We start from the raw sequence: 18391 nt of genomic DNA on the forward strand, positions 1-18391 counted from the left end.
GCAAGAACATGAAAGCATGCTGCTGGTAGAATTATCTTATGTAAGTGATAAATGATTAATACACCATTCATAAAAGTGTTCCTAATAAAGTAATTAATACATATTAAAAGGATTTAAGGTGTGAGCACAACAGCTAATTTTGTGAATCATAGAATCATTTGAGTTGGATGAGTCCCTTAAAGGTCATCTATTCCAACTCCCCTGCAGTGAACAGGAACTTTCAGCATTAGATCAGGTTGCTCAAAGCCCCATCCAGCCTGACCTTGAATGCCTTCAAGGATGAGGCTTCCGCGACATCTCTGGGCAACCTTTTTCCGGTGCCTCGCCACCCTTACTGTGAAAGACTTTTTCCTTATATCTACCTATACCCTCTTTAAGCTTGAAACCATTTCCCCTTCCTCTGTCACCACAGACTCTGCTAAAGAGTCTGTCCCCTTCTTTCCTGGAGCTCCCCTTTAGATATTGAAAGTCGGCTATTAGGTCGCCTTGGAGCCTTCCCTTCTCCAGTCTGAAGAGCCACAGCTCTTTCAGCCTGACCTCGTAGGAGAGGTGTTCCATCCCTTGGATTATTTTTGTGACCCTTCTCTGGACATGCTCTAACAGGTCCACATCTCTCCTGTACAGTGGAGTCCTTTTATGCTTTGAAGCAAAAATTGTATATTGTGTTTCAAAAACACTTTCCAATTACCTTAAATGTTGTTGAGTTTGAATTTTACCCCGTTAATGTGCTCACAGTATAGGAAGTTCATTGTACTACTCTTGTATGAAAGACTATGGATAACATAGCATGATCCATAATAAACTTGAAGAGTCTTAAATGCAAACCTACTGAAAAATGTGCAGGACAAAATCATACTTCTTCAGTAAACTTAGAGTAAATTTAAGAGATCTAATCATCTTAGGCAAGAAGATTTCAGAAAAAAATATTTACAAGCAGAAATTTCAAGAAATTTCTTCCATCACTTATTTGGAAGTTATCTGTAATATAATTTAATAGATTCTTTTTATTGTATATTAAATTAACATTCAATTTCAGATGAAACAAGTCAAGTACTTTGCAGTAGATTACTGAAACTGTTTTTCTTTAAATTAGGGAAGTTGAAGTGGATCTTAGCATTAGATCTTTGTACTGGAGTATATGATCAGGATCTTGGTCAAAGTCTCACTCAATTCTTTTGAAAGTTCAACTCTGTTCAGACTGATCTGGTTCTCTTTATCACTCTAAGTTGGCTCAGAGCGAAGTGCACAAACTTTACAATTTTTTCTACTTTCTTTTAAAGGTGCGCAAAGAGATTGTGTTTCTGACTGCAGAGTCTATGTGTGTGTTTTTTGTAGATAGTTGGTAACTCAGCGTTTAAAGGTTACAGTTGTCTGATTTGGATGAAAGTTGACAGGCAGTAATAGTAGCTGTTAGTTGTTTGTTCTGTTATTTAGCAGTATTTTTACTGTTTTGTTTAAGGACAGAGTGCAAACAATCAACGTTTTTATTATTTTTCGTTGATAGTTATAAAACAAATGCTATTGTGTCTTCAGAGGTTTTTTGTGGAATAACTTGTGATTTATTTATTTAAAGCAAAAAGCAGACGGCAGTCAAAACCATACAAGCCTAAAAAAATCATCAAAATGGAAGGAAAGATTGTGATATCTACGGCTTGCAATAATGGAAGCAGTTCTGTAATTTCAAAAGATGGAGAACTCTACATGTTTGGAAAAGATGCCATTTACTCTGATAGTACAAGTAAGCTAATATTTGTTTTAAGTGATTTCTCAAATAGACTAAATTAGTCTGGAAAGCTCTAGCCTGTGGAAATGATGTTTGTGTATTTCTTACTCTCCTAATAGATTTCTGAATTTCTGCTGATTCAGACAGATATGACAGAAGGATAGAAAGAAAAGGCAGTTTCCTTAAGTTATGTAAAAATGTGTATATAGCAGCCCTGGAGAATGCTTGCACAAAGGGAAAAAAAAAACATTAGTTATATACTTACAATATCTGTTGTGTATGTATATATATATATATGTATATATGCACACTAGGCAGCCACACAGGAAAGTCAGAAATGAGACATAATATAACAAAGCATGCAGGAAACACCAGGCCTTACAAGTTTCTCTACTCACAGCACTGCAGAGAAATTTGCTTGTGATCCAATACGTATCAATTTAAACAACTTTTTTAAAGAAATAAAGTCCAATGTGATGATTATGATTCCTTTAGAATTGTTTTTCAGAATTGGTTTTGACTTTTCTCTTTTGCAGGGCACATAATTTAGAGCTAATTCTCTTTTCACTTCTTATTCTAGCACTTGTTTTTTCTATCAGTTAGTCTCCTCCCTTACCATTAATTTAAAAATTGTTGGTGCTCATTAGCAATTGTGTTATATTGTGGAAGTTTCCATCTCAGACAGAAAGTGCAATCTACCACTCAACTGATCTCTGTCATATAGGCTTAGTAACAGATTTGAAAGGCCATTTTGTGACTCAAGTAGCCATGGGGAAAGCTCACACCTGTGTGTTAATGAAGAATGGAGAAGTTTGGACATTTGGCGTAAATAATAAAGGACAATGTGGAAGAGACACGGGCTCCACGAGCCAGGGAGGAAAAGGTAAGGAACCTAAGTTTTTCCTTTTGGTTTGTCTGCTGAAAATTATTACAAGCAAAAACATAACTGTAAGTATTTTATCTAAAATATAGTTCTGATACTAAAGCTTAATACAATATGCTTTCAAAAAAAACCAAAAAACCAACAAAACAACAACAACAAAAACAGGCATGCATGAATGCTTTTACTTCATCTGTTGGGCATTTGGTGTATTGCACATACTAGTTAACTTATCTGTGTAAAATAATTCTATTTTTCTCCTGAAGAAGCTTTTCTTTACTACAAATTAATAAAACAAGACCTTATCACTGTTTGTCTTACTGTGTCCTAGTAACAAAAAAAAAAAAAAATCTACCTTTGTTCTCATTTCATCTAGTGTCTGTTTTGTTTGCATAAACAGTGCATGAATTCAAGTCTACATCTTTCTGCATACATCTGAATGTATCCCTTACTCCAAAGTACAGATATGAAAAATTTGTCCTTCACCTTATCAGAATTGGAATATTTTATAAATTACAAGTAAATGACCTGTTACTTCTATACAGAATAAAAATGTTTAATTTCCCTTTTAGTTGTGAGGCCTAAATATGTGTCTCAGCCCAAGCTTGGATAGATTTCAAAAATGCAATTGTACCAAATGAGCATGTGAATCAGGCGTTCCTAGTCATTCTTTTTAAAATCTGATTGTGAGCATTCTTCAAATTAGCCACTATTGAGCTCAGAAAACAGCTGTTCTTTGTTTCAATATCTTCATTAGGCTTTGGAGTTGAGAACATGGCAACAGCAATGGATGAAGATCTAGAGGAGGAGCTGGATGAAAAAGATGAGAAGTCCATGATGTGCCCTCCAGGCATGCATAAATGGAAGCTGGAGCAGTGCATGGTGTGCACAGTATGTGGAGACTGCACAGGCTATGGAGCTAGCTGTGTTAGTAGTGGTCGTCCTGACAGAGTTCCTGGAGGGTAAGCAAATATATGGAAATATACTTGCTATAGTTGTTTGAACAGGCAAAATGTGTTGAATTCAAACTGGACTGATGTACTCTTAAATCTAAGATAACATTATATCTGAAGATAGGTATGTGCTTTCAAAATCAACAAGCACAAGCAAATTTACAAATCTTAATTTGTAAATAGCTTGTTGTGGTTACAGGTTATTTAATTCTAAATGCATTTTTTATATTCTTTAGGATATATTTTCTGTTTTACTAAAAGCTGTTGAATATGGGCAGTAACATAGTCTGTCTTGTGACAGACATGTCTCTTGAATGGCATTTATAGAACAAAGCTATTATCAGACATAGTCAACGTGAATTCATGAAGAGAAAGGCCTGTCTTAGTAATTTGATCTTCTATGATAAGGTCAGTGGCTTGGTGATTGAAGGGTAGGCAGTGAACATAACCTTTCTGGATTTCAGTAAGGCCTTTGATACTATCCCTTGCAGCATCTTTTTGGATAGTTGGAGTTTAGTAGGTTCTGGTTACACTGAGTGGTGAACTGGCTGAATGGCAAAGCTCGGAGGGTTTTGGTGAATGAAGCTGCATCTGTTTGACAGCCAGTCAAGAGCAGTGTTCCACAGGGCTCAGTACTGTGGCCAGTTCTGTTCAGTATTTCTATCAGTGATTTGGATGCAGGAGTTTGATTGCATCACTGGCATGTTTGCTGATTATGCTAAACTGGGAAGTGCTGTTGACTTTCTGGAGGAGTTAGAAAGACCTAGATAGAATGGAGCATTGGACAATCAACAATGATATGAAATTCAATGAAGGTAAATGCTGGATGCTACACCTGGGACACGATAATGCCAGACACAGGTAAAGACTGGGAAATGAGTGATTAGAGAGTGGTCTTGCAGGAAGGGCCTTGGGGTGCTGGCTGACCGCAGGCACAACGTGAGCTAACTGTGTGCCTGGACATCCAAGAGGGCAAACCTCATAGCCAGGTGTTCAGAAGAGGTGTTTCTCCTGTTGTATTTAGTGTTGTTGTGGCCTCAGTTTGAATATTGTATACAGTTCTGGACACAGTATCAAAAGAATGATAAGATATTTGGATGTGTCAAGAGGAGAGCAACAAAGCTGGTAAAAGGTCTTGAAAGCATGTCCTGTGAGAAAAGGCTGAGAACACTTGAATTGTCCTTTCTGGAGAAGATGAGGCCAAGAGGCGACCTCATTGCTCTCTAAAACTCCCTGAGCAAAGAGCCAGGCTCTTCTCCCTGGTAACCAATGATAGAATGTGAGGGAATGGCACAAAAGCTGCACCAGAGGGGATTCAGGCTGGACATTTGGGAAAATTTCTTTACTGTGTGAGTGACCAAACAGTGACCAACTCAACTTGTTCTGTTCTATTGGCAGGGCTTTGGAATAAGCTTTTTGTTCTTATCTTTCTATTCCATTTGTTTTTATCTGTTACTTCAGAGTTGAGCTGCATAGAGAGCCACTGTTTTGCATTGCATGTGCCCGCCATTTCCTTGTATGTGTTTTCCCATAGTGTGCTTTAATTAATTGAAGAAAAGTTAATGCTGAGAAGTCAGTTTGGATGTGTATTGTCAGTGTATGCTCCCAGGCACCATGCAACAGCATCTAGAATTTAAAGTAGCTATACTGTGTGTTCATCAGGGGAAGAATTATGTTATAGGTTTGTTCTATCTGTGGGCATATGTTTTAATTACCAAGGCATTACTAATGCATGAAAATAAAAGGTATTGATAAAGCAACTCTATTTGCTGCAGAATCTGTGGCTGTGGCTCAGGTGAGTCGGGCTGTGCTGTATGTGGCTGCTGCAAGGCATGCGCTAGAGAACTGGATGGTCAGGAGGCAAGGCAAAGAGGAATCCTTGATGCTGTAAAAGAGATGATACCTTTAGATCTCTTACTAGGTAAGTGATACAAAACTATTAAGATGACTTAATTTTCTTACTTAGGACATTTTTTTTTATTTCCAGTTGAGATGTTTTTATTTTTTTATTATTATTTTTGTGGGTTTTTTTCCTTTGATACTTTTGTTTGCAGTCTTTAAATAAAATGAGTCCTACTACAGTCTTCTGAGACTTGAGTTGGAGTAACAGGCTAATGTAGAAATAGGTTTGTTCTTTCAGTTAAGACTTCTTTTGCATTTTCATTTTGTTCTGTGATAAAACTTTGTATCTTAACTAATGTAGTTCCTTCCTTGGAAGCAAGTTATTGAATTTCTGGACTTAAATGATAGTTCTAATATGTTAGCATTAAAATATATAAATATAGCTCATCAGGCAGATTTACTTGTTTACTGGTAATGTGGAAAAGTGGGGTTGTTTTGGTAAGTGAAACATTTTAAAATTTGTGTTACTGTAGGCACGAGTGTGCCATTTTGACCTGTGTGGTTTAGGATACTAATGCTGTTTTACTCGCCCATTTTTGATAGTATTTCAATGTTTTTGCAGACACAGAAAAGATGGGAAATACTGTTTCTTGAGAATTTTTTTTCTTCTTCTGTCAGAAATTTTTGGATAAATTGTGTTGCCAGGATTATGGAAATCACTTCAGACATACAAATCATATCATAGAATCCTTAGAGTTGGACCTTTAAAGGTCATCTGGTCCAACTCCCCTGCTGTGAACAGGGATAGCTACAGCTGGATCAGATTGCTCAATGCCTAGTCCAGCCTGGCCTTGAACGTCTCCAGGGATGGGGCTTCCACCATATCTCTGGGCAACCTGTTGAACACCACCTTATGTCTCACCTTTCTCTTGAAATCTGTTATCACAAGATTTTTATATTGCATTTTCTATACGTACAGCTGGACAGTTTGAGGTTTGGGGAGACATTGTTAGGCCCAACTTCCCTTATTTTTTTATACTTAAATTTCTGTAAAGGTTGTAATGCTTTGTGGATGTAGTATCTGTTATAGAAAAGGACCATGAAGCAATCACATGGTTGAGTTAAAATATTTGTTCATCTCAGCAATTTTTTTAATTTTTTTTTTCCTCTGAAAACTAGGTGTAGAAAATCCTACACTATACTTTGAATGTGGGATTTTGTTTCCATGTAAAAGCTAAATAGAAACTGGAAGTGATCCTCATGGTGAGTTATTCTAACTCTAAGAAGCCCCTGAGGTTACAGAAGTAGGTTTATGCTGTATTTCACTGACAGTGGATGTGACAGCAGCAGCACTGCTTACTAGCTCTATTCTCTTGCATGGCCTAGGAATGTTCCACACAATATGTGGAACAGCCACAGGACCCGTAGCACGAGCAACCAAAAGGCACACTGCGAGGGCTGGAACGACGTCAGGGTCTGTCGCAATGATTGGAACAGCTGCAGGGCCTGCTGCAGGAATTGGAGCTGCTGCAGGGTTTCACAAGAGTTGGAGAGTCTGTTGCACTGTCATCAGATCCAGAAGTGTTCTCCTCCCCTTGAGGATGCTGAATAGTGTTGAACAGAGCTCGATAGGCATAGGCCAGGCCCCAGCATGCTGCAATGATTTGTGTCTCTTTAGAATTGCCAGTGTGACAGCAGACTTTTTCCAAATATTCTACTAGTTTTTTAGGATTCTGTAGTTCTGAGGTGAAGTTCCAAACTACTAGGGTTGCCCGCTGCTCTAGGCACCTGACCATCCCATCCCATCCTGCTTTGGGGCAGATCTCTGGGTGATATTCTTAAATAATTGTTTAATCTCAAACATAAGCTGAAACATATTCATGACACATTGTGATAGGAGCACACTGGTTTGAACATTCAAAATTCTCAAGAGCTGTTGTAACTAGCTCTTGCGCTCTGCAGAAAGAAGAAGTGAAAGGGAGGCTGAGGAACTGCTGGAAAGTGTCCTCCCTCATCTCTTTCATAGCTGGGCTCCCTGAGGAGACAAATCAAAGAGTGTAATTACTAATAGTACCAACATTATGGCTTCCAAAACCCAAAGATGACTGCAATGCTGAATACGCACAAAGCATTAGTTTCTCTGCTGCCAATTTTATCATGATACAAGCCAAGACCACACAGCCTAGCAAAGTAAAACCCTTAATCCAACCCCCACAGATAACAAACAACACAGCAGGGGAAATGAGCAGCAAGCAAGGTGCTTCAAAATATAATTCCATGAGAAGTCTCTCAAATAGCTCCATAAGTAGGAAAAAAATCAACATTGTGATCAGCAGTAAGCTACCACAGTACACTGTTTTAACATGCTCTGGCCAGATCTGCAGTTATCTCAACCGTACAAACCACATGTTGGGTGCCAAATTGACTGTTGTGGTTTAACCTAGCAGGTGGCTCAGCACCACACAGTTGTTTGCTCACTGCAACCCCTTCCCAGTGGGATGGGGGAGAGAATCAAGAAAAAACAAAATAGAACTCGTGGGTTGAGATATAGCTATTTACTAAGATAGAGAAAAAGAAAAGGCTAATAGTTATGACTATGTATATAAATGTGTATGTGTGTGTGTGTGTATACACAAATATGTGTAACAAGTGATGCACAAGCAATTGCTCACTGCCTCCTAACCAGTGACCAGCTAATCCCCCTGAGCAGCAGAAGACAGAGGGATTAATTCCCACTCCCTCCACTCCCTTCAAAACTCCTTTTGCATGATGCAATATGGTGTGCAAAATATCCCTTTGGCCAGTTTGGGTCAACTGTTCTAATTCTGTTCCCTCCCAGCTCCTTGGGCCAGTCACTGCAAATGGCCTTGGCTCCATACTGTACTGGTTAGCAGCAACTATAAATGTCAGTGTGTTATCAACATTGTTCTTCTCCTGGAACTAAAAACATAGCATCATACCAGACACTCTAAAGAAAACAATTCCATCGCAGCTGAAACTAAGCCAAGGAGTTAAGTTTTCTTTACTATCTTCTGCTTTGCTGACTCCTTTCCTAGCAGGATAGACAGCTCTTGGCCCTATGTTGTGCCTAGCATAGTTTGAAATGAGGGCATCAAACTCATTGAGCCATATTTTCCTAGGGAAAAGTGAGAGTGCTTCAAGGTGCAGTTTTTTATTTGACATCAGGAGCAGGATATATATATACCTAATTTGGTAAATAACAGGATTCATGTAAAGATATATGTGTATGTTAAAGTAATTGAATGTTTTTTACTAAGCACATAGCATACGATGGTAAAGTATTTAAATATGTATTTAAAATGTTTTTATTATGTAACTAAGTTATTTAGATTTTAAAATATTGTTTACATATTGATTACAATATGTTTTATGTTTGTTTATTATTGTTTTGTGTTTGTGGTTTATTAATAATCCTTTCTGAAAGTTTTTGGAGAAAAATTGAGATCCAGGATAATCTGCAGTATTTATAGAGATTAAGTACTAAATGCTGTTCAGTGAAGTTGGAACTGTAGCAGACTTGTGAAAATCAGGAATTTCAACAATAAGGCTTAAAACTCTTAATAAAATTTGCTCATCTCTTTTGTCCTTCTCTAAATATTATGCAAGAATTATTTACAGGACTTGTAGTAAGTAGGCTTTGGTTTCCATTTACTAAAATTCCATTAAGGTTTATTGCTGTCATAAAATTTTTGAAGTTTTTTAAAGTGCATTGTTTTCTTAATCAATGTAGCTGTCCCTGTTCCTGGAGTTAATATTGAAGAACACCTACAGTTACGGCAAGAAGAAAAGCGGCAGCGTGTAAATAGGAGACACAGATTGGAAGAAGGAAGAGGTAAGTGACTTGATGAGAGGTTTGAATTATTTAAGCAAACTTAGTCTATGTTCTAAAAATGAGAATTAACTGGTGTTGCTTAAGTTGATGAATGCAGTAACCATACAAAAATCATAACCTGAAAAACTAGTTTGTTATATAGCCTGCTTTTGAAAAATTGTGAAAATCTATATGTTTGTCAGCATCTATTCATTTGAACTTAAGTGGTAAAAAACAGTGTTTTATATGAATCGCAGAATCACGAATTTGCAGGGGTTGGAAGGTACCTCAAGAGATCATCGAGTCCAACCCCCTGCCAAAGCAGGTACCCTACAATAGGTCGCACAGATAGGTGTCCAGATGGGTCTTGAATATCTCCATAGACGGAGACTCCACAACCTCTCTGGGCAACCTGTTCCAGTGCTTTAATATTATTTTAATATTGTCAATTTAATTTTTTTTGCTAAATTGCAATTAAATAGTAGCTTTTATTTTTAATGTAAATGCTTAAACTGACTTTATAGAAAGTTAAAATGCTTGCAAGATTGTACCATGCTCATTATCGATTGTATGAATTATTATAAATTACTATAATTCATTAATGAATTTATACAGTATAATAGTAAGCAGAATTTCTTGCTTTATAAAATGGAATTTTCTATACTTAAGTAGCCCAAAGCAATCCAATATGTTGACTGAATTAAAACAGATGAAAAACCCTGGAGCATTTCAAAATTTGTTTGTTTTGTGTATTACCTATGTCAGGAATTATTGTTGATATTTTATGCAGACTGTGTTCTAGCAAGCCTTCAGTGCTGCTCTTGTTTTAAATATTTTAGTGTCTTAATCTGGTAAATAATTAAAGTTGAGAGACTTTAGGCTGATAGATATGATATTTCAGTGAAGTGTGCTGATGTGGTTGGTGAGATTCTTGTGTGTTGAGAGGAGGAGCAATGGTGTTGAAATTTTGTGCTGTATAAGCTTCTGCTATTTTAGCAAATACCATTTTGATTATGTCACTAATTTTTAAAGATGTGATTATGTCTGATTTAAATTTTTTAAAATAACTCCTTTTCAGAATTTGCTACTGTTTTTTTTCCCTAAGATACAAAGTGTGCATTGTGATTGAACTTGGTTCCTAGAGTTCAAGCCACCAAATTTTGTGGGGCAACTTTTAACTTTATTTCATTTGCCTTCAAGAAATTACTAGCTTTATCATGAATAAGGAGCAACAGAGAGGAGAGAATCTATGGATGTAGAGAAGAACAAAATATTTATTTTTCTTTGAATCTTTGCAATTGATTTTAGCTTAGATGGGTAGAAAGGGAGGCTTTTATTCTGTCTGTATACTGCTTCTTAATACTAGGAACAGCTAACAATACTGAAGTGTCTTAGGAAGGTGTTGATGACAGAGCTGAGAAGTAAATTTTCACTTGGAGGGGGGTGGGTGGGAATGAAAAAAACAGCAGAACATTTCAGTGTGTTTCCATTTCTGTGGTTGGAAGTAGAACCAGCACAGCTTGTCCACTTTGTGTGCTGTCTGTCTTTTAAACAAAGATATTCTGGATCTAACTAAGTTTCAGATGATCAGTGTATTTTTATTGTCAGTTTGATAGGGTGTAGAGGGACTGTACTTAAGGTGATATTGCTGGCCAGCTTGTTGCATACACCTATATTATTTGTGTGGAAGAGCATTGTAATTCTAGCTGGAAGAGTGTAGATTAGTCTCCTTTTCAGAATGGCTTATGTTCTAAAGCTGAGAATATTTTTTCATAAATACTTAGGATAAATCTTGATTTATACAGTCAGGTGTTACCAGATGAAAAATTTGGAGTTCTGTTAATTCTTCATACAGATGCTGTAATTTTCCATGAGTTGGGGGAAAGAGGAGCATTATTCTTGAGAAATCTTATGTCATTCTTCTGTTTCTTGCGAGACACTGGGAACATTTAAATGTTTATCAGATATTCATTTAGATATGCAAAAGGTTTTACAACCTGAAAAAACATAGATGATCATTAAGATGCAAATTTTGTGTGTAGTTAACCAAGGTTTTAGTTTTCGATACCAATACAGAAAGGAAAAATTATTTTCTTTCAATCTTATTCTACTTGGTATAAAAAAAAACCTGAAAATTTATTAATTTTAGTCAAAGCTGTTGTGTATTGAGACAATATTAACTGAGGCTGCCTGTATTTGAACTATTTTAGATTACTCTGAAGTGTAGCTAATTCACTTATTTCTGTAATTAGTTTTACTTTGGTAGGCCAACTGTTTAAATACTATTATTTAAAATGCATTTGTCAGCAATGCCATCCTTTGTTCATTGCCAAACACATGCATAAATATACAGCAGAGCTGTCTTATTTGTATGCAATATTTTTCATTTAAAATTAGTGCAGCTTCTTTCCATAGTTTTAATTAAATAACTATGCTGATGCTTTCAAGACCTGGAAGGTATATTTGTTTCTAAGTTTCTTAAAATTTTTTTTACTTAAAGTTATATTAAACTCATTCATGACTTTCTTTTTAAGAAAGCTTTCAAGAGGAAGTTGTGTATGTTTGTCCTCAATTCCCAGAAGATATGGATATGAAAATTACATTTAGTATACTTGAGTCAGTGACTTCTAGCTGAAAGGGGTGATGATTACTAATAAAGACAAAATATAAATATTTCTACTTTATAATATATTACAGTTTTAGAACTCAGATTTGCCTCAGGCTTGATTAGAACAGTTGTTTTATATCTAGTGTTTTAGTTTAACTTGTGTATATACATGTTTGTTTAATAATATGTAAACAATGAAGTATTCAGAAGAGAGAAAGTGCCTAAATTAATATTATTACAAATACAACCTCCATTTAATTTTTACCACTCATCATATTGTCCTGTGTACTCATACTGGCTTGTCTGCATTTCGTAGTTCTTTTAAAAAGTTCTAATGATTTTTCTTCCCCATCTGATTTATTTATAAATTCAGTCAGTAGAAAAGATCTTTAAGAACAGAGGAAGAGAAATGTCATCTGTTTTTATTTTCAGTGTTTTGAAAAAAAGAAGTAAGCTTAGCAGAGGGCAGTAAAACAAAAATTAACCCTAGTGTCTGCATCACTGTGTCACTGTACATGACTGTTTCTGCGGGGAGATGCTACTTAACTGAAAAACAGTTTCAAAGAAATGTGCACCTTTATCAGTTATCCCTGCCTTGTTAGGAAGATTAAGGTGTTGTGTTTTTTGGTGGGTTTCCTGTTTTTTTTGTTGTTTGTTTTTTACCTTAAAGCGTATAGCCTATTTTGTTTTCTGATCACCTTTTAAGTTTACCTACTGTTGAGCTGCTTTTTCTATGATAAGAGTTTGTCTCCATATTTTGTTGTTTTTTGTTTTTTTTTTAAATCTGTTTTTTCTCTTACAACTATTCAAGCAGCCAAAAACAGGGTTTTACAGTGGAAAGCACTATCCAAGCTAGGAATCAGTTACTAACTTTGAACAGAAGAGCTACTGTGTTTAAAAGAACATAAATTGTGAAATCAAACACTGATGAGTTAGGAAATAGCATAATAGAGTTTGTCTGCGCAGCCTTAATTTTTACTGCTCGTGTAAAGCACTACTTTCTCATGCAGCTTCTGATTATATAATTGTGTCCTGTGTTTTCAGGTAACCTGCTACATTCAGTGCATAGATCTACATCATATGGCAATTTGAAATAATTGATTTCAGTCTTCTGTAATCACAGCCAGCCAAATAGCAGTTGTATAGGGGAAGATACTAGAAGAAATCAAATATGCATAAGACAAATTCAAACAGAAAACTCTGGAAGTTCTGTCTAAGTGCTAAGATGGACTAGAATGCAAAAGTGCATGTGTGTACTTGTGATGTTAATTCACTGCCAGACAAAGTTCATTTTGAAAGGCCTGGATCCTGTAGAACACATGGGAAAAAAAAAAAAGAGCTAATCTTGATGTTTCTAGTTTGGGATGTTTGATTTGACAGCTGTAGAAAAGCGTTCTACAAAAAGTAAAGGGAGAGAGTGAGTATCATTTGTATCATATAGCAACTGGTTTAAAACAGCAGCACTACTGTCTGCTAGTGACTCCCCTTATGTTTGTAACCTGAGCTACTAAAAATAACTGAATAATAGGTTATTGTTCCTCTTGTAGATCTACATTAGAGACTTCTCGAAGAGGTTTTCAAATACTGTTTGGCCTTTTTAGCAAAATAAAGGAAGCATCTGATGTATGGCTGAAATATTACAGAAGAATAGTTAATAGTACCTAAACTCTGCTCCCTTTATACAGAGGACCTTGGATGTGAGCAGAGAGCAGATAGGATCTTTGTGAATTGTTCTCGTGGTTTGTTTCCCATATTAGTTTGGAGGGGAGGAGGTCCTTAACAGCACATTACTACACCTACAAAATGTAGGTGTTTCCTATTATATTCTCATTCTTAGGTTACATATCTAACATTCTCTTACATGGGTTGGATACAAATTATTATGAAATGAAGAAATACTGCATTTAACTTTATTTTAGACTTGAGTTCTTCAAATAACTGATGGGAATGTGGAGGATATAGGAATATCCGGAAGCATAGGTAAATTCTGCTCTGGTCAGAAGGTCAGACACTGTTACAGAGCCATATTGAGTAGGGGAACATGGCTTGGCAATTGTAGGCAGCAGTGTGGTAGCTGTGTGCTGAAGCTGCCATTCTTTAATGCATCCCCCAATATTCTCTGTCTCCCAAATTACCTATAATTGTTTTACTCACCCTAGCATACGTCACTTCCTTCTGACCTCCTATAATTTTCTCTCTTTTGCCATATTTCCTCTTAATACCCAAATGCCCAAGATTGCCTTCAGGGCTGCATCTTGTCCCCTGGGCTGTATGCTATACAGGTGTTTTCTGGAATTGTGGAATTTTTTTGCCTAAGTTATCTGGAGATCACATCTTCTGTTTGATTATCTACAAAGATCTTAGACTGTAATGCTTCACTTCTGTCATTCTATTTGGTCCATTCTGTATTTCATTAACTTTTCATTTCATTTGGAACTTCTCAGTAGTAAGCAACTCCCAGTCTTTCATTGCTATCATTTTTAAACTCCAGTCTATTTTCTCCTGCTATTCATCGAGTTTAGCTCGGTATCTTTTGTCCTCCAAACTTTCCTAGCTTTTGTTACCTGCCTGTCATTTCTCTTTCCCCTTCCTTGACTTTTCCCGATCTGCATCTCCCCTCCAACATGGAAAGAGGAGAAATGAGAGCATTTTTGTATGAATCTAAGCACTAGGAATTGAGATGCTAAGCGCAGCAACTGACCTGGTAGAAGGTAATCTTTACAAAAAACGTTAACTGAGAATATGGGGTAGTATTATGTATCTGTTAAACAGAAGCTCTGATTGAGAGGAAGCTGTGAAAAGTAGTAAAAAAAAAAGCAAGACAATTAGAGGAAGAATTTGCATGGTGAAGGTAAATCTAATGATGATCCTTGGTCATCAGGAGAAGTTAGTTCTTAATTAACAAGTGAACCTATTCTAATTGAACTAGGATGAAGAAACTCCGGGTAAGCATGGTAGAATTTAAACAAAAATCTATGCTATATATAAAAACATATCCAGCTATTGAGATTTTTGGCCATTATATTAGCTAGCACATGTAGGAAACTTAAAGCTAGGAGGAAAGGCAGTAGTTGATTTTTAAGACACTTATAGTTTCTCTTCTAAGTTAGTGCTAAAATTTGTCAACTTCCCTGGATTTGTCCTAACTTCCATTTAAATTTCTGTTCATACTACTCCATGTCAGTGAAGGATCTGATGGATTAAAGTGAACAGCGGGAAACTTGAGACAGTGGGCATTAATGGAAAATTAGCTTAAATTAATTTGTTGATAAAGATTAGCTAATTCACTTATTTATTTATTTATTTATTTATTATTAGCTAAAGATTAGGGGAAGAAGAAAGAGCACTTATTGTTTGAAGTTTCACGTAAGACATTTATAATGTGTCACAAAACCTGATTTGGGATTTTGTTTTCTTGTTTTTCTTTTAAAAGTGCTTTTGAGGATGGGGTTTGGAGACTTTTGGAATAGTGGCAGACATATTAGTTGCTCATAATTAATGATTTCCACTGAATGTCAGACTGCCAGAAGTAGGAGGTGCTTCCAAAGAAATTCCTGATGGCAGAGTTAACCTTTAAATTAGACCAGAAAATACAGATTGAAGCAACAAATTGCTTTCCCATGATACACATAGAATATCTTCGCCAGTGCTTAAATCTAGATTTTCAAATTTGGAGAAAATGTTAAGTGAATACATTACTGCTTTCTTCAAAAGTGTATCTTCTCATGAAGATTTGACCTTTATATAGATGGGAAATATTCATAGAATAACTTAAATAGATTACAAAATTGATAAGAAAAATAGAAAAAAATCATATGATTTCAGTAATTTTCTTCATGGAACAGATATTTTTGGATTGCTCTTTCCTGTGTGATTAATAACTGGAATTTAAGCATGATAATGACAAATAGTTATGTGGTTGCGCTGTTTATTTTAAATTTAGCATTCATAGGGTGATATTATTCCAAATTAGCGGTTTTAAAAGTAATATTTTAAAACGTAAGGCATGATCTAATCTTTTTACTTATTAAAGACAGCAATGTGTATTTATTATCATTATGAATCTGCCTTTGCATTTCTTAGAGTACAGATGCATACTTACAAATTCAGGTTAAGCTCTCACTGTGGGATATTCACTGTTTCCTTCAATAACATCTTGGTTTTATTGTCAAGAAATAATGATTTTCTTTTCATTAGTACCTTCTGAATTTAGATAAACAAGTTTATTATATATTTTTTTCTATTGATTTTAATTTGAATTTTGTTTAACACACTGTTTTCATTTTGTGAGCTTTCCTATGCATGTGCAAAATGTTTCTCCTCAGGCCCCCTTGTATTTCCTGGTCCTATTTTTATGAACCATCGAGAACAGGCTCTAGCCAGAATCAGACCCCATCCAGCACAGCTAAAGCATAAGCGGGACAAGCACAAAGGTATTTGGTCTTCCTTGTTGGCTAGGGTGGAAAAAAGCTGATACTCCCACCTTACCTCTTCCATGCACTCAAGCTGTCTTTTCAAAGAAACGCACAAAAATGGCTTCTGCCTTTCTTCTTGTTAGTATTTTGTTACCTGAGGAGAAAGAGAACACATTTATATGTTGACTTTTTTTTAAAAAGTGTAAATGTTTGGTAGTCTGCATCATCTTTGTTTTCCTTTTTCTCTTTATTAATGAAAAATGTGTTGTTTTTCTGGGTCTTCTCTCATTTCTGAAGCTATCTCATTCCTGAAGTTCTTAAAGTTTGCTGTAGGAAACTTTAACACCTTCCTGTGTCTCAGCTGTCACATTTGCACTGTGCTTGGTATTGTTTCTTTTTTTCTTTTTGTTTTTGAACTTGTGCGGTATAACCGAGGTGATTCCTGTAACATATCAACTCAAGAGTTTTTAATTCTAGCCCAGAGTTTTTCCACGGTTAAGCCATCTGTTTACAAGCCTTTTTTAATGAAACGAGAGATTTGAAATAATATAAATTGCACTTTTTTCAGAATTTAAGTAAGGAGATGTTTTTGGCATTTATGACACTTTTGTATGTCTGGAAGGCCAACTCATTAAAACTAATTTTGAAACATGGACTGTATTCTAGTGTCTGTATGTATCTGTATCTATATATAAATACATGTGTATTTATAGACAAAGAATATGTATGTAAAGTCTAGATTACAGACCTGACCTTAAGTAAACAGAAAGTTCTAAAATGGTGGGGGTCCAGAATGTTTCAATTTTTTTTTTTTAAAGAATAGATAAATTGTTAGAATCACTTTTCAGTCGGATTAATGGAATTTAGTTGTTTGCATGTATGCAAATAAATTGTATGACAGTTTGAAGCCTTTCTGGATATGACTTTTCAGTGCATGAGGGTGATAGGCCTGTCTAGTTATGAAGATACTAGATCAGAAAATTATCTCAAGTTTATTTTAGGGAAATGAAAGCAGAATCTGATCCTTTGTTTTTGCATATCTTTTCAGTCTACTATATATAATCTGAACATCATTTTTTTTTTTAATTAAAAAAAAAAAATCTATCTAAATCTCCCTGGTAGAGATTTCATGCACAAAGACAAAACATACAGAATCTGCTGTGACAGTTGACTGATAACCACTTTTCTTGAACTAGGCACTTCTGCTAGTTGCACTGCTTGCAAAACCTTGACCCTACAGGGAAGTGCATAAGGGAGTATATTTGTCCTACCTATGTCTGTTTTTTTTGGCATATTTTAATAGTTGAAGTTCCCTTTAGCTCTGGGTATCTACCTCACATATTTCCTTACAAAGGGTTTATGCATTAGTTTCAATTTGAGGTTTGCATTGTTTCTTGGAATTTGTTAGCACAGTGCAAATGCCTGTATTGTGCTGGAACCTTCTCACAGATATGATCCATAGAATTGACTATTTAGTTCTTTCTGTCTCATGCTAAACAGGTAAGGGAGATTTGTCTCATGTAGTGTCTTTACAAGTAAACACTGATGGCTGTCAGAAGATGGATTCCCTAAAGAAGATCGTAAATTCCACTAGAAACTATAAATATCCCCTAACTTCTGGAAGACCTTTCAAGGGAAAATGAAAAACTTGTGAAGAAAGTTGCTATCAAAATTATGGAATTGTGAAAAGCATAAGAAACTTACCTCATCTTAAAAGACATTCCTCATTTGCTTCTCTTACTATATGCAAGATAAAATCAATAATCTCAAGCAATCTGAGGCAGGGATGTTCATTTCAGGAAAAAGACACTATGACATTGAAATCAGTATGTTCTTCTGTCTTACTTTTGAATGTGGTGTTTTCCGAGCCAGCATTTTAGCTTCAGACATTTCTTTTAAAGTAAACTTGCAACAGTTCATATCAACCAGACCTTAAAGATTTTCTGACAGGGAAAAATCATTTCAACTGGTAGTATTGAACAGCAAAGTACTAGACTTGCCAATACCTGTTCCTGCTTCTCAGTCTGCAGCTGTAGAGATTTTCCTGAATGTTATTTATTTAAACTTGAACATGAACAGCTTCTTCAGGACTGACAATTGTGGCCTTATTGGAATCTTGTACATTGGTATCTTACTGA

At 35.7% G+C, this 18391-nt stretch overlaps 1 protein-coding gene across 14 annotated transcripts in view; it reads left to right on the plus strand.

The window, feature by feature from the left end:
• The window catches only part of MYCBP2 (MYC binding protein 2, E3 ubiquitin protein ligase), a 196087-nt gene that overhangs the window by 49613 nt on the left and 128083 nt on the right, over positions 1-18391 (plus strand). For 13 of the 14 annotated variants that reach the window (XM_021417056.1, XM_021417087.1, XM_021417072.1 and 10 more), the window contains exons 13-18: positions 1574-1738; positions 2448-2606; positions 3361-3565; positions 5332-5477; positions 9150-9251; positions 16164-16271. In XM_021417056.1, coding sequence (XP_021272731.1) covers positions 1574-1738; positions 2448-2606; positions 3361-3565; positions 5332-5477; positions 9150-9251; positions 16164-16271 — 885 coding nt within the window. The remainder of the gene's footprint in view (positions 1-1573; positions 1739-2447; positions 2607-3360; positions 3566-5331; positions 5478-9149; positions 9252-16163; positions 16272-18391) is intronic. The other variant, XM_021417076.1, reaches the window with a different exon arrangement.

This window comes from Numida meleagris, chromosome 1, assembly GCF_002078875.1.
Source record: "Numida meleagris isolate 19003 breed g44 Domestic line chromosome 1, NumMel1.0, whole genome shotgun sequence".
Lineage (NCBI taxonomy): Eukaryota > Metazoa > Chordata > Aves > Galliformes > Numididae > Numida > Numida meleagris.